The 15,185-nt window shown below is 40.5% G+C and overlaps 3 protein-coding genes across 8 annotated transcripts; 2 read left to right on the forward strand and 1 right to left on the reverse strand.

The window, feature by feature from the left end:
- The first annotated feature begins 3,798 nt into the window (after positions 1–3,798).
- Positions 3,799–6,116, forward strand: LOC135349156 (uncharacterized). 4 transcript variants are annotated; one of them, XM_064547650.1, is made up of 8 exons: positions 3,799–4,282; positions 4,428–4,466; positions 4,515–4,658; positions 4,894–5,055; positions 5,309–5,356; positions 5,421–5,483; positions 5,734–5,796; positions 5,910–6,116. In XM_064547650.1, the coding sequence occupies exons 1-8, from the start codon at positions 3,979–3,981 to the stop codon at positions 5,972–5,974; spliced, it is 888 nt and encodes a 295-aa protein (XP_064403720.1). In that variant the 5' UTR covers positions 3,799–3,978; the 3' UTR covers positions 5,975–6,116. The 4 variants fall into 4 exon arrangements, with proteins under 4 accessions (XP_064403720.1, XP_064403721.1, XP_064403722.1 ...); XM_064547651.1 differs by lacking the exon at positions 4,428–4,466; XM_064547652.1 differs by lacking the exons at positions 5,734–5,796; positions 5,910–6,116 and adding an exon at positions 5,549–5,710.
- Positions 6,117–6,575: 459 nt separating this feature from the next.
- Positions 6,576–11,724, forward strand: LOC135349155 (uncharacterized). 3 transcript variants are annotated; one of them, XM_064547648.1, is made up of 11 exons: positions 6,576–6,726; positions 6,777–7,086; positions 8,748–8,786; positions 8,829–8,957; positions 9,171–9,335; positions 9,764–9,799; positions 9,862–9,930; positions 10,048–10,110; positions 10,237–10,287; positions 10,441–10,512; positions 10,620–11,690. In XM_064547648.1, exons 2-11 carry the CDS (start codon positions 6,783–6,785, stop codon positions 11,621–11,623), a joined length of 1,932 nt encoding a protein of 643 aa, XP_064403718.1. In that variant the 5' UTR covers positions 6,576–6,726; positions 6,777–6,782; the 3' UTR covers positions 11,624–11,690. The 3 variants fall into 3 exon arrangements, with proteins under 3 accessions (XP_064403718.1, XP_064403717.1, XP_064403719.1); XM_064547647.1 differs by having other exon boundaries at positions 6,589–6,726; positions 6,774–7,086; XM_064547649.1 differs by lacking the exon at positions 8,748–8,786 and having other exon boundaries at positions 6,589–6,726; positions 6,774–7,086; positions 10,620–11,724.
- Positions 11,683–15,168, reverse strand: LOC135349158 (uncharacterized). The gene is made up of 7 exons (XM_064547654.1): positions 14,966–15,168; positions 14,221–14,438; positions 13,844–13,931; positions 13,496–13,587; positions 13,281–13,344; positions 12,817–13,015; positions 11,683–11,913 (listed from the first exon to the last, which is right to left on the reverse strand). The coding sequence occupies exons 1-7, from the start codon at positions 15,071–15,073 to the stop codon at positions 11,837–11,839; spliced, it is 846 nt and encodes a 281-aa protein (XP_064403724.1). The 5' UTR covers positions 15,074–15,168; the 3' UTR covers positions 11,683–11,836.
- Between the last annotated feature and the right edge of the window lie 17 nt (positions 15,169–15,185).

Genomic DNA, 15,185 nt, shown 5'->3' on the forward strand with positions numbered 1-15,185 from the left:
ATTCTTATGGCACACTCTGTACTGCATAGTGTATACTTAGCCTCCTTCACAAGGCCTCAATAGTATACACTTAGCCTCGATCCCAGGCCTCTCTTCAAGGCTAAGTGCAAGGAAGAGCGGCCTGGGATCGAGGCTAAGTGTACTATGAAAGTGAATGAATGTTGTCATACTAAAATGATAAGTCATTCTTATAAATCTACTGGGCATGCTCAGATAGCATACATGCAGCAAAATTGATTATATAAAAGGGGGCATGCAAAATAATTGAGTCAATTGCAGAAACAGCTTCTCCATCAATTGGCAGCAAAGGCACAGCTAACAACATTATGGAGCAAATAATCGAAGAATTCGTAAACAAGATCCTTGATCTTTTCATGAAAAGTATTCAGCGTGGAATACCAGAGCTACACATCCCTCCATTTGATCCACTGGAGATCCCAGGCAGAAAAGACATTGAGATCAAGAATTTTCTGGCTAGCATTCAAGGAAACTTTCGCGAATTTGTCGTAAAAGGCCTTGGTTCAATGACTCTTCCTAAACTTTCCATCAAAGAAAAAAAAGTGACAGCCACCACCACCGCTAAACTAGAGGTCAATGGAAAGTATAGTCTGAATGGAAAGGCAATGAAAGTCCTTACTATCAACTCAGACAGCACTTTCAGATGTGGCATCGAGTCACTATCGATCACAATTGGGCTCTCGTTCAAAGATCCTAAAGATTTGAAGGCAGTTGTGGAGCTAAAGTCGGGCAATGTAAAGTTGGAGCTAGACGATTTCGAGCACGCAAAAGCTGCCAGTAAAATTCTGGACAAATTATCTGGCCTTGTTGCAAAATTTGTGGAGGAAAGCATGGGACCAACTTTGCAGAACATTGTGCAGAAGCTTATCGATCAGCACAAGGGGGAACTTGCTATTTAAAAAGGAACAATAATTATATGATAGCTTTGCTTTAGTTTTATTATTCGCATGTAAGGGGTGTGTCGTCATAAATATGAATCAAAAGTGTTTCAAGCCATATACTAGCTGCTCACAATAATTGTTAGGCTTTGTTCCTCGCCAGCCATTACTGTTGGTCTTCTGTTTTTATAGCATTTCTATAATTATTATTGAGAATCAGATTCGATCAATGACGACGTGCAATTACTGGACCGGACGTGGACAAAAAATATTGTAATGCGTAGTATCCGCTGTATCCGCAGTATACGGAATATAGATCTACTGACTAGTATATTCCATGTACTAGTCAATTCTGGCTGCCCCAAACTATGTTTTGTATGTAATTTTATTGGCCCGATATGACGTTTTGGATGTGGTTTGGCAGATAAATTGGATTACAATTGTGTAGATCAGATGTGTTATATATATGTAGCAGGAACCTATACAAATCACTGAAGAGGCAGAGCCACAAGATTTAAGTAGCTAAAAGTCTGCTCTACAATGTATCACAAAACAAAAAGTTATCTATCCTATGCATGACAGCAGCAGTTACAAAACCACTAACTGCACTACACCATGCAGTGCATGGGTCATAATTTATAGCCTATGACATAGGTTATGCTCATGCACACTCACAATACCTTTATTATATGCAAGAATGCTTGTATGTGAATGGTATTAATGGTGGTAGGGCCGTTATGAATGGTATAACAGGGTCTCTCAGCATCCATGCCACTCTTGGACTGCTGAACCTGTATACAAAAGTCAGTTTGAGGAATGACAGTATTTCTAGCTAGGATCACAGATAATGTTATAGGATGCAGTGCCTATAACATATAAATAGATCTAGCCTGGAATCGAGGCTATAATAGATCTAGATTTTAGGTACGTGAAGGTTCTTAATCTTGTGTGCAGTGCATGCAGTGCGCATGAGCATGACCTTTGACCCCACTTGAATATCAAGGGCGTAAAATAATGTTCTGGGTACTATCATAGATTGAAGAGTTACAACCTTTTCATGAAAAAAGCAAAAAAGCTACTCTCATGTGTGTAGACTAGTGTACAGAGCCTATGATGTGTGTACACTGACTGTAGACTAGTGTAGTGTTACTAATGTAGGGGAGACTTTTAATAGCTATCAAAAGCACCTTATAAATTCTTGTGGCTCTGCCTCTTCAGTGATTTGTGGGTTTGTGTGTCTGATATTATGTCTGATTAACCAGACCTAGTACCTATAGCTTTATTGTTTTGTATGAATATCAAGGGCGTAAATGTTGTTACTAATGTAGGGGAGACTTTAATAGCTATCAAAAGCACCTTATAAATTCTTGTGGCTCTGCCTCTTCAGTGATTGTGGGTTTGTGTGTCTGATATTATGTCTGATTAAGACATAATATATACTAGGTCTGGTTAATCAGACAAGATGTGCGAAAGAAGCTGATTTTTCAGCCTATAGTCGGGTGAAAAATCAGCTTGTTTCGCACATCTTTTCTCGTCTTTACTCTAGGACACTTTTGTTGGGAAGAAATTCTAGCTAGATTTAGTGGAATACCCTAAAAAACTTCCTATCTACCGAAGTGAGTTGCAAAGCTTGTAGTGCCTAACTATGCGTGTATGCTGATATTAACAATGAGATTGTGCACAATCATGTATATCAGGAGTGCATAAATATGCACTATTCATCCACTCCTGCATGTGTATATCTAGCCTCGAGACCAGGCCGATTACAATTCGAGGCTAGTGTATATCTATAGCTAGATCTGCTATAGGCAATAATTTATCAAGTTTCAGCTTTATAGACAAAAATTTCATTTACATAAGTTTCCCCATAATTGCTATATGTATATCTACATGTACTTACAGTGGATTGCATGCAGAGATTGCATGACAGCAAAACCACAATTAGATTAATCTACATAATTGGGGCAAAAACTTGATTATGCACTTGAGAAAGAGTATGTATTCAAAATTTAATTCAAGGTTATTGATTTGTAAAGAAAAGTCCCCCAAGAGGGAATCGAACCCACGCCTTAATTAATAAGTTATACACTAAGCCACCACCCTAACCACTAAGCCATACCTATTGTGTCTCTAGTCATCACATCTCTTAGTCATCACATATACACCTACACATATCTACAGTCATACAGTGGATTGCAGACTTGCAGTCAGTGCACTTGCAAAAGAAAATTGCCATGTACGTAAATCATTATCATTCTAGCCTAAGCTTGCTCTCTTTTATACTGATTAGGGCCAAATTGGAATAGATATAGATCTACCTATCTGCATGAAATACATTTCAAGATGCTTACAACGATTTGTAGATTCTGTTTTTGAGGAGAGGAGGGTGGGGGGCAAGCCCATGCCTAGGGAGGTTCAAAGAGAGTCTGCTGAAAAATGGTTATCAGTTCAGTTTGCTTTCTACATGTTACCTTAGGCAGTACAGTGGAACCCTCTATAACGGACACCTTTGGGGAGCAATGTTTTGGCCTTATACAGAGGTCACCTTTGTTGAGGGGCCGTTTTATACAGACCTGTAATGAAGTGCAAGAAAGAGTACTCTTGCTTGGTGCAAGTTTAGTTTGCGACGTATAAGACAATAATGAATTCATATGGTGTACGTGTGTATTGCTTACTCCCCTTCATGTACTCCTAGGTCCTGGTGCAAGTTTAGGCTTATCTATATTATTGTGGTTTTGCTTCTTGGCAATTCTCTGTTGCAAGTGCACTGCAATCCATTGTACATGACCGTAGTATATACTCTGAAGCATGTGTATGTGAAGTGAGTCAGTGTCTTAAAAACTAAGGTAAAGACAATCATAGGCAGAGGTAAGTTTAATATGCATGCATTTGACTTTCTACATTATGGATGCTTTACCAAATCAAGGGGACCTTTTAACCATAGATAGTAGATCTACATGTACATATCATTGCCATGATTTATATGTTGTAGAGTCTACCCAATTATTCAAGTTGGTTGCATCGTATAGATATCGAACTCAACTATTGGACTATTCTACTGTAAACAACACAACAGCTAAACATGGCTTCTCCTGAGTATCAAGCGATAACAGAGTGTCGAGATCTTCTGGTGAGCACCATTAGTCAAGACCCTCAGGGCATAGCCGACATGATGGTGAAAAAGTTTCTCATCTCCGAGAACCTGCGAGACGAGCTTGGTCTGCAGACGCTCACAAAGCGAGCTAAAGCACGTTTGGTTGTTGATGCCATGTCCGATTTAGTGAAGCAGAACAGTGGGCATTTTGATATACTTGTCAGTATATTCACAAGTGTTGGGTTGTGGACTGGAGATCTTGTGACTTTGCTCAAAAAAGCAAGGAGGAAGTGTGAGTGAATTTAAAGATTGATTTTTTACTATTCACTTGTTCAGTGGATTTATCCACTAGACTCTATGGTACCTCAATTGTAATCTAATAGCCTCAACTTGGCGTATCTCTTGAAATGTATTTATCTTTTTCCATACATGCACAGGTGAACATGAATCACAAAAAGAGACTGCAATTGAATCAAGTAAGTCAAAGTCATATAGATCTAATTGACCTTTTTATTATTGTGTAGGTAGTGGAGGCTCAGAGTTTCCAGCTCTCACCCTGACTGTGTTGACCCGAGAGCTATTCACGGTCACTGAACCTCATTTGTTGGGGGTGGGGCTGGGCATTGAGCAGCACATCCTTGAGACGATCGTCAAGAATAACAAGTTCGGTGAGTTCTGTCTTAACAAGGAACGTAAATGTGCTCAGTTGTAATTTTTCAAGAACCTTGTCACTGTGACAATCTTAGTGTTGGCGTTTTTATTTCATTGTCATTGTACGTAGAATAACCCAACGGCTGAAGTTATCTCATTTTTATTTGGTGCACTGTTCAACTGTCTACATCAGTATCTGTACTACCGTTCCTTTGAGCTCTGTAGCATGTTATATACACGCCCTTCGTGCAGACATTGAGGGTCAGAAGATGGCTCTATTCTCGTACATTGCCAACAACCACAAGAGATTGAATATCACTTGGGACGATATTGCCTCTGTGCTCAGAGATATGCTCAACAAGGGCAACCTCGCTTTGGACATCGAGAAAAAAATAAAAAGCTCTCGCCGAGATAGTGAGTTTGTTATAACGCCATTTTTTTATCAGGCTGGTTGGTTGATGGGAGTATAAAGTGAATTCCTATACCTAGTAAATCTGTTCAATCAAAGCCACCCCAGTTAGTGTAGCTATAAAAGTTCTCTCACATCGTTATATCTGCATGGTATCAAGCACCAGTCCAGGTGTCTATATCATTATGCCTCAGCTACTGCATGCTCCTATTATGTATATTTGCAGCGTTGATTGTGTCCTATTTTCACTCCTTGAAGGTCTTGAAGATTTTCCGTGTTTTGCTTCGCCTGATACCTATGATAAAAGTAAGTGAACCTTATGCCCTCTACATTGCAGTCAAGATCACTAGCTCTTACAATGCTTATACAGTGATGGAAGCTGCTCTAGTTCCTGACCCGGACCAAGCTGACCAACTGCCACCTGCTCCTAATGGTACTTTAATTATGCTCAAATTGTTACCAGTTATAAATTGGAGTGTGCCGGCTCAATGTATTAAGAGCGACCAGCGTGGTGGGTTCAAGGTTAATAATTATGGAATTCGATTATCTGGAACCTCGATTATCTTTGATTATCTGACATACTGGCCTGCCTCTGGAACAAGGTTTCCAGATAATTGAGGTTCTACTGTACTCCAATAATAATTATTAGCACGCCTCTCTTGTGTTTGCTTATTTCATTGTAGAGACTGATGGAAGAGTTGGTGCAGTTCTTCACCCACCACAGAATGAAGAGACTGAAACCTTAGGTATTACTGCATGTAATTACTGTATAATCGAATAATGCAAGCTAGGTGTATGTACGTTCATGTACTATACCGGTAGGTAGGTCAGCTCTTACGGAATATATGTGTTTATATAGGAGCGTCACCAGAGGAGCATCCTAGCAAAAACCAACATGCAAAACGATGTAGCCGAGAAAATTGAAGCATTAGGACTATGTGACCAGTAGATCTATTGAAAACAGAATTGTTGCTTAAACAAGTTATTATAATTATTATTATTTAGTACTTTTTCACACATCACTTTGTACATGCATGTATTTTCCTTAAAAATTATTTGAGATTTATACTGTAGGCATAAATTTAGCTGTAGCTCAATACTAAATTCTGCTCCAATAGTCTGGTTTTCCCAGAGCCTGTCACATATTAGTACTTTTTTACACATCACTTTGTATATACATGCATGCATTTTCTTTAATGATTATCGTCTTCTAAATACAGTGCCAAAAGAAATATAATTTTCCTGTGATGCATAAATAAAACGAGAAAAATGCAGTTTGGTGGTTATAATTTTATTGGTTATATTGGAGTGGCGCTTAGTGATATAACTTAGAGCATGCTACCGTACCGAGAGGTTCAGCGAATCATGGCAGTGAATGTGTTGAGTTCAAGGAGAGGCTAATGGAGAGTCTGTTGTCAAGAATGCTCTTGGTTTGTAGTCACTAATTCCTTTATACTAGATCTAGCTATATGATAGTCTGCATGCAATAATTTATTATCAAAGAACTTTATACATGAAATTGAACCTGGTAAAGAGCGGTAAGCCAAAATACAGGATACAGGATGTACTGATTTCACATGTCTTGAGCGCTAGGCAGAGGCTTCATGCTTACTAGTACTGTATTTATCAAGTCAAAGGGTGGATTACCTAACCCTGCCAGAAATCCAGCTATCTAGGTAAGTTAAGATTTATAATTTGCATCTGACCACGAATCCTGTCACAGCAGCTAAACATGGCTTCTCCTGAGTATCAAGTAATAACAGAGTATCGAGATCTTCTGGTGAACACCATTAGTCAAGACCCTCAGGGCGTAGCCGACATGCTGATGGTAAAGTTTCTCATCTCCGAGAACCTGCGAGACGAGCTTGGTCTGCAGACGCTCACAAAGCAAGCCAAAGCACGTTTGGTTGTCGATGCTATGCCCGATTTAGTGAAGCAAAACAGTGGGAATTTTGATATACTCATCAGTATATTCACAAGTGTTGGGTTGTGGACTGGAGATCTTGTGACTTTGCTCCAAAAAGCAAGGAGGAAGTGTGAGTGAATATAAGCATAGATATACGTATATAGGAAAGAGGGGGGTTGGAAACGGAAGTACCCTCAAAGTACGATCCGTGTTTCCCCGCGGTTTAATCGACCGAGGCTGTGTTCTTACACAAAGAATAAATAATTGTAGTAACAAGACTAGAACCAGTACAGTAGTGTCTGTGAGGACGAGAAGCGTTGTTAGAGATGCTGCTGTATGATGGCTTACATAGAGGACCTTTGGATGCAAGACCGAAATTACTGTCTTGTGTCTAGGGGGGGCCTTTTTCTGTCAGCCAATCCTAATCTAGCTAAAGTATTTATCACCAGTCCATGTCTAGAAAGGAAATGTAGTGCTAATAAAACGTTCTTGCTGGATTTATGCTAGCACTATATGGCTGTGAAATCAAGACAAAAACAGCTGTAGGAGGCGGCTTACCTCGAAATTTCCCCAATAACAGCACGAGGCACTGGTAAAGACTGTCTATAAACAATACCTGCCTGAATGGTCGTCTCTTATAGCAAAGTTTTTCGAGCAGCTAAGTAAATGCTATCGTTTTCACTAATTAAAAAGCGAAACGCGGATAAGATCAAAGGGATGCTTAACCGCACCTGGAAAACTGCAGTAAACTATGACATCTACATCTGTTTCCAATCCCTCTAATTTTTAATCTATGATATAATATAAGGATTGACCGTTCACTCTCAACTTTGTTCACTTCTTCAGTACTTATTCGAGTATAAAAAACCTGCAGTTGAGCTAGCATGCGCTTAAAATAAAGATACGCTTATAGTACGTCAAGTACGTGCTAATAATCCAGCTTCAATTAAGCTTTTTTGTGCATTTATCCGGTTCGACTGCCTCAATTGCAGGTTCATTTGGCTGTATGATAGTCCTATTCGTTTAAGAGCCTGGAATTTTGATTGCTATTTGAACGCCCACTAACTACTTCCTGTATAGCTTCCGCAGTAAAATTGTGCTGAGCTGGCACGCCCTTTTACATTGAAGTCATTGTAAAATCAATGCGTTTTTGCAGCCTCTGCATTCTGCAATGCATGCGCTATTATTCTAAGTAAAGGAAGTTTGTGAAATATTGAAGTAAGAGCTACACAATGGTTTTTGTCCCAGAGAGTTTTTGTCAACTATCAGTGAGCTAGCTGGTCTTGAAGATACCTACTATACACACAGTAAGTGCAATAGTAGTAGATCTAAGAGGTAGTCTAATGCTCAAGGATGATGGAACATCTTATATACATAGTAGGCATCTGCAGAAGTGTGTAGAGGAGATGTTCCACCATCTTGGAGCATTAGTTTACCTCTTAGATCTACTACTACTGCACTATACTGCACTTACTGTGTATATAGTAGGTATCTTCAAGACCAGCTAGCTCACTGATAGTTGACAAACACTCTCTGGGACAAAAACCATTGTGTAGCTCTTACTTCAATATTTCACAAACTTCCTTTATTTAGAATAATAGCGCATGCATTGCAGAATGCAGAGGCTGCAAAAACGCATTGTTTTACAATGACTTCAATGTAAAAGGGTGTGCCAGCTCAGCACAATTTTACTGCGGAAGCTATACAGGAAGTAGTTAGTGGGCGTTTAAAAAGCAATCAAAATTCCAGGCTCTTAAACGAATAGGACTATTGTATTTGTTCTATACACAGGTGAACATGAATCACAAAAAGAAACTGCAATTGAATCAAGTAAGTTAAATGCGAATTGATCACCTTTTTATTATTGTGTAGGTAGTGGAGGCTCAGAGTTTCCAGCTCTCACCCTGACTGTGTTGACCCAAGAGCTACTCACGGTCACGGAACCCCATTTGTTAGGGGTAGGGCTGGGAATTGAGCACATCCTGGATAATAACAAACTCGGTGAGTTCTGTCTTGACAAGGAACATCGAAAATGTGCTCAGTTGTAAATGTTTTCACACACAATATTATTAGTATCAGCGTTAATCTATGTGCAGTATTTTCCAATGTTGGCCCCTTTTAAATGAGTGCGCTGTTCAGCTGTTGACATTAATTTCTGTACCATCATCCCTTTGAAATCATGTTGCATGTTATATACACACGCCCCTCGTGCAGACATTGAGGACCAGAAGATGGCCCTATTCTCGTACATTGCCAGCAACCACAAGAGATTGAATATCACCTGGGACAGTATTGCCTCTGTGCTCAGAGATGTGCTCAACAAGGGCAACCTCGCTTTGAATATCAACAAAAAAATCATGAAAAGCTCTCGCCGAGATAGTGAGTTTGTTCTACGCCATTTTTGTCTATCAGGCTGGTTGGTTGATGGGAGTATAAAGTAAGCCGAAAAAATGTCTATACATGCAGTAATTTGCGTTGGTGCACATAATTATTGTTTAAAACATTCGTACAACTCAGGATATTCCATTGTGCCCAGAAAAAATTCACAGTTTTAATTTTCGTATCATACTCTAGAAAAAAATTTACGCAATACGAAAATAACCTGCTGTAATTATGGTACCTTGGTACTATAGTAAATGAAAGCCGCCCCAGTTAGTGTAGCTATAACATTTTCTGTCACCTGCATCTATAGCATGTACTTCAGCTACTGCATACTCCCGTTTCATGTAGTGTTATAGGTTGGAATGCATGTGCAGTATGTGTATTACGGTATATGCTTGATGGCATTGTATTTTCACTCCTTGAAGGTATGTTGTGTGCTTCGTTTGGTACCTATCAAAAAAGTAAGTGAAGCGCACGCCCTCTATACTGCAGTCAAGATCACTCTTACAATGCTTATATACAGTCATTATGGAAACTGCTCTAGTTCCTGATCCAGACCAAGCTGACCAACTGCCAACTGCTCCTAATGGAGGTACTTATATGCTCAAATTGTTGCATTGGACTAAAATGTATTAGTAACAGCCAGCGTGGGCTCAATGTTAATAATTATATACACTCTCTTAACACACCTCTCTTGTGTTTGTTTTAGAGAGTGATGGAAGAGTTGGTGCAGTTCTTCACCCACCACAGAATGAGGAGATTGAAACGTTAGGTACGTATTACTATACAATCAAATAACGCAAGCTACGTAGGTGTGTATAATTTTATACAGGACTGTTAGTGTATGTAGATAGGTCATATAAATACAATCCATGCAATCATAAAATTACTCTTACAGTGAAAGAAGCTGCTCTAGTTCCTGATCCAGACCCACTTGCTCGTAATGGAGGTATACTTTAATTATTGTTGCTAGTTGTAAGTAACCACCTGTATAGTGTTCAGGCTATTCAGAGCAACCAACGCAGGCAATGTTAATAAATATGTACATGCCCACTCTCTTTGCAATACTTTATAAAAACCTCTTGTGTTTGCTGCACTGTAGAGAGTGATGGTCCTGATGGAAGAGTTGGTACAGTTCTTCACGCACCACAGAATGAGGAGACTGAAGCATTAGGTATTACTGCATGTACAATCATATAAACAGGTATGTAGGTAGGTCAGTCCTTTGATATATCAACACACTGCAAGGCTCTGCAATGATAATTATGTATTTTTACACAGCCACTTCTTCCTTGCCCACATACTTTGCCTACCACCACTGGAAGTTGGACACTCTCAGTGACAGCCCCAAAGGAGACAACACACTCATCGCCATTCTGGGCACTGGTATCCTCTCCGATCACCCTGTATTTGCAGTTGGGACTGTGGCCTACGCTATAAACTTTGTTGGTGAAAATCTGAGTGACTATCGTGATTCCGACTCCGAGGCTATCGGTACTACTGTTGCTAGTGTGGTTGCTGGCCGACACATCAAATGTACCCCTGATACAAAAAAGTTTGTCGATCGTGGAGATGTTTTGCCAGTAGGGGTTGCACCTAATGCTTCTTTGGTTGTGTGTCGAGTTGGTGATAAACGGTGCGATAATAATGCGCAAGCTGTAGAGAAAGCATTGCAGTGGATATTTGACCATAACTCTACCACTGAGAAGGAGAAAAATTGCTGCGATTGTCGGCTCAACCATTACAGCCAAGACGAAGCTACTCGTGAAAAGAACAAAATTCGGATCGTTTTCTTGTCATTTAAATTTGAAAGAAATGTCCTAGCTATCGAAGATCTCATTGATGATTTAAAGAGGCAAGGTGTTGTGTGTGTTGCCAGCTCTGATGATTCATCGCCTTTAGCCTATCCTGCAGCATATAGAAATGTTCTATCAGTTTCTTCAAATACGTCCAGTGATGTGTCTCCAAGAATCGATGCTCTTACTTTGGGTGATGATATCGTGTGTGCTTGTGTGGACGATCCGAATCATGTGCAAGTTACAAGTGGGTCGAGTTTGGCAGCGTCTGCAGTGACAGGCCTGATAGCTCTGCTGCTGCAGTGTGCAAGGGAGCATGCTACTGAGAGGGTCACTGTTCAGCGAATCATGGCAGTGGATGTGTTAAGATTTATTTTCAAGGAGAGGCTTATGGAGGGAGACTGTAAATTGCTAGTACCCGATAAAGTAGTGAAGTTTTTGGCTGAGAAGAGGTTAGACTCTATTGTCAAGAATGCTCTCGGTTTGTAGTCACTTATTTCTTATTAGTTCATGCTACATGTCAATGTATTGTTATTAAGACAATGTCATTGTTGAAGTTTTCGAGATTATAATAATAGAAACAAGTCAAACATGTAATAAATTAACAGAGGCATGTCAACAAACAAACAATAAGATAGCTGCAATTTGGAGAGTAATATCCCAATGGAGTTCATTAAGTGTCATTAGTGATCTAGCCAGTGGCTACGACTTCTTAAACTTCTTCAAGATGGGGTAAATGTTGTTGAATGCTTCCATGATCTCACTCTCCTCTTTGGCACCTGTATTTACAAGGAAGACCATACTAATGTGTACAGCGTTAAGCACACACATGTATACTATTCAGGGCTGCATCCAGGATTTATGGGTAGGGGGAGCAAATTGTGTATAATTATACAAACATGTACAAGTAAATGAAAGGTTGAAAATTTGGCCTGACATCGTTTCTGACGCAATTTCAGCTGACTTAGCATGAAACCATTTTGGAAGTATGTGGAACAATAAGAAGATTTGTTTATACGTGCTTGTCAATTGCGTAACATAACCGACCAAACATCTAGGGGGAGTAAAACACAGGCCAGGGGGTGAATGCTCCCTCCGCCCCACTATTACCAGGATTTCATCTAGGGGGGGGGGGGCTGGGGTGAACCTTCCCCCCCAAAATTGTTGTATAATAATGACATCATCATTAGTACTGTCCATGATGTGCAATATGTAACTATGATGCACTAGCATGTAATAGGGGGTGTGGTCAACAAATGTGGGAGTGGCCAAACATTTTGCGGGGTGCGTAACCTTCCCCCCTAAACTTTTAATCCTAGATGAAACCCTGATTATGTATCCAGAAATTTATGGCTTATGGCAGTCTGCCCTTTAATTGTCCTATATACGCTGGCCTAATGAGTGCTACATGTTTAAGGATATGAGACAAAAGAGCTAGTGTCCTTCCCATAAGCTTCCTGTTTAGACCTCTAGTAGTTGTACACAGAGGAGGTCCGACATGCGTGCACAAATCACTACAAGTGCTAGTGCATTTGGCCTGGACATATCACGTGACCCCAAAGACTGAACTTATATTTCATGCTGCACGCATGTCAGACCTCCTCTGGGTTGTACATGTATGTATATAATTATACGGAGTATGACGCCCACAACAAATAGCCAAGTATTCAGGGACTACCCACCTGTGAGGACAACTTTCCCAGACACGAAAATTAGTAGCACAATCCTGGGTCTAACCATACGGTAGATGAGACCCGGGAACAGCTCCGGTTCGTAGCTCGAGAACTGACCGTGCTTCACTACCAACCCCTCCAGGCGAATGGGGAACTTGACGTCACAGCTGCCTACCATGTTCTGCACCTTGAAGCTTGTGAACCGGGCCTGAAGGCGGAGGGAGGGGGGAGTGAATTAAATATAATATTCTACAGTGTTACTTTAAATTGTACATAATTATCTTTCATGACTGTACATGTAGCCCAAGTGAATCCCAGTGCTACATGTACCTAAGAGAACACAAGGATTTGTAAGTCTACTATTACAGCTGTGTACAGTACACACACTGAGCACTACATACAGAATACATTGTATGTGAAAGTAACATTGCCATACCTAACACGCACATCACATTGTGGGGTCATGCACTTACTGGGAAACCAAGCTTCTGAATTATTCTTGCATACTTCCTGGCAGCCAGTCTCGACAGTGCCACACTGAAGGAACAAACAATTATATCAAAACTAATGGTTAAAGGATAAACATACAATTTTTTTATTCGCTACTGAACACAATCTGACACAGTGCAAATAGTAACTGTTCATTAACTAAGAGAATACACGTCAGAAAGAGACATAAAGAGCTCACCTCTTGGCTCCAGTGCACACCATCTTGCCTGAGCTGAACACGAGTGCAGTGGTCCGTGGGTCTCGTATCCTCATGATCACAGCAGCAAAACGCTACAAAGACACACACAAAACGATCATGATACATGTATGAACCATGTAGTAACGACAACAACAAAAACATGTCACTATATACTGTACATAAATTATATACAACATTGGTACAACCCTCTTTGCCTCACTGGAATTTTAAAAGCAAAAAGCAGAAATGCTAAGCATGTGGTTGACTTATGTTTTAAGTGAGGTGAAAGGTTGTACTCTGTCATACTACAGACATCTGTCCTACATGTACATACTTACTACGTCTTACCTTGGGATTATACTCTGCATTTCTGGCATGTAGTGCAATCTCTTTAAGGTTCAGCTTGCACCCCAGATCCACAGTCGACACAATGTTCCTGTACAGCAATAAGAAAATCATGAGTAAATGTAACATTCCGCCTGCTAGTAACTCACTTGTACTCGAACATGTACCAACCGTATTATTAAGTTATTGTAGCTAAAGGATTCTAGCAGCTTCCACTCTGGGGGTTAGCGACCTAATACGTGTGTATATACATGTAGGACCAGCGACGAGCCCAAAATATTGGGAGGGGGCTGAAATCTCGGCAAATAGTTACCAATGGTGACAGAGTATAATTATTTGCATGTATATGATATTATAGTGTAGGGGGGGGGGGGGCTCACTGTAGCTGTGGGATGATGCCCAGGCTTTCTGGTGTGGACATGGGTGTTTGTGGGGAGGCAGGACTTCCGAGTGAAGGATAACTGCTGCCAGAGGAGGAGGGACCAGAAGAGTGGGGATGGTGTGAGGGAGGTGCCGAAGGTGGGGGCATGAGACTCGAGGCCGGAGCATTTGAAAGAGGGTGATTGGACTGAGGTGTTTGTGGTGGAGCTTGTTGTTGCTATGGGGGATAAAACAAAGGATGAAGTATAACAGTTGTGTCTGGTGCAGATAATTATGTGTAACAAATAAATAACAATGGACATAATCCACGGGATGGAAGAACCAAAACTTATACTAACAGTAACTATAAAGTTCGTATAAAACGACCCAACAATTTTGATTCAATAGGACAATCTCAGAGACTCGAAACATTTCCTAGGGAGGGTGTCCGCAGACCTCTCTACCTTGTCACGAGCTTCCACATGCAGAGTACACACACCATCCCACACGCGCCAAAACATTACTTTTGTTGTCGCTGGAGCTATACGTCTAAGATGAAACCCTGTATAATTACGAACAGTCTACATTGGTAGCATATTCAGATACGCTGTGCCTCTCTCAGTCATACGTAGTCGGAACTCTATTCAACTGCTCAGCAGATGGACTACATGTGCAGCTAAAACACACCTGAGTCGAGCATGCTACACATACATAATTAATTATACATGTGGTACACATACACAAACACAGCAAAATCTTACATACATCAATGAACTGTGTGAGAGGTGTCATTGGCTCTGGGAGCGGTGAGGGCATTGTGATAGCTCCATGTGAGGGAAACTGGTGGTCCTGACTTGAGGAGCCGGACGCCATTGTGCTCACAGAATTCTCAAAGAGCACTCTGTTCTCAAAGAATGACTAAAGTGCTGATACATGTACAGCAAAGTTATGTTATATTCAAAGGTCAGCCAAAGGTTATTAGTAT

This window comes from Halichondria panicea, chromosome 15, assembly GCF_963675165.1.
Source record: "Halichondria panicea chromosome 15, odHalPani1.1, whole genome shotgun sequence".
In the NCBI taxonomy this organism is placed as follows: Eukaryota; Metazoa; Porifera; class Demospongiae; order Suberitida; family Halichondriidae; genus Halichondria; species Halichondria panicea.

Coding starts and splice junctions, on each gene's coding strand:
- LOC135349156 (XM_064547650.1), top strand. CDS start 3,979: ATGGCTTCTCCTGAGTATCAAGCGATAACAGAGTGTCGAGATCTTCTG. Junction 4,283..4,427: donor CAAAAAAGCAAGGAGGAAGT/GTGAGTGAATTT, acceptor ATACATGCACAG/GTGAACATGAATCACAAAAA. Junction 4,467..4,514: donor AGAGACTGCAATTGAATCAA/GTAAGTCAAAGT, acceptor ATTATTGTGTAG/GTAGTGGAGGCTCAGAGTTT.
- LOC135349155 (XM_064547648.1), top strand. CDS start 6,783: ATGGCTTCTCCTGAGTATCAAGTAATAACAGAGTATCGAGATCTTCTG. Junction 8,958..9,170: donor CCTGGATAATAACAAACTCG/GTGAGTTCTGTC, acceptor CCCCTCGTGCAG/ACATTGAGGACCAGAAGATG. Junction 10,513..10,619: donor TGAGGAGACTGAAGCATTAG/GTATTACTGCAT, acceptor ATTTTTACACAG/CCACTTCTTCCTTGCCCACA.
- LOC135349158 (XM_064547654.1), bottom strand. CDS start 15,073: ATGGCGTCCGGCTCCTCAAGTCAGGACCACCAGTTTCCCTCACATGGA. Junction 13,932..14,220: donor GGCATCATCCCACAGCTACA/GTGAGCCCCCCC, acceptor ATTGCTGTACAG/GAACATTGTGTCGACTGTGG. Junction 13,345..13,495: donor GTGTGCACTGGAGCCAAGAG/GTGAGCTCTTTA, acceptor TTGTTCCTTCAG/TGTGGCACTGTCGAGACTGG.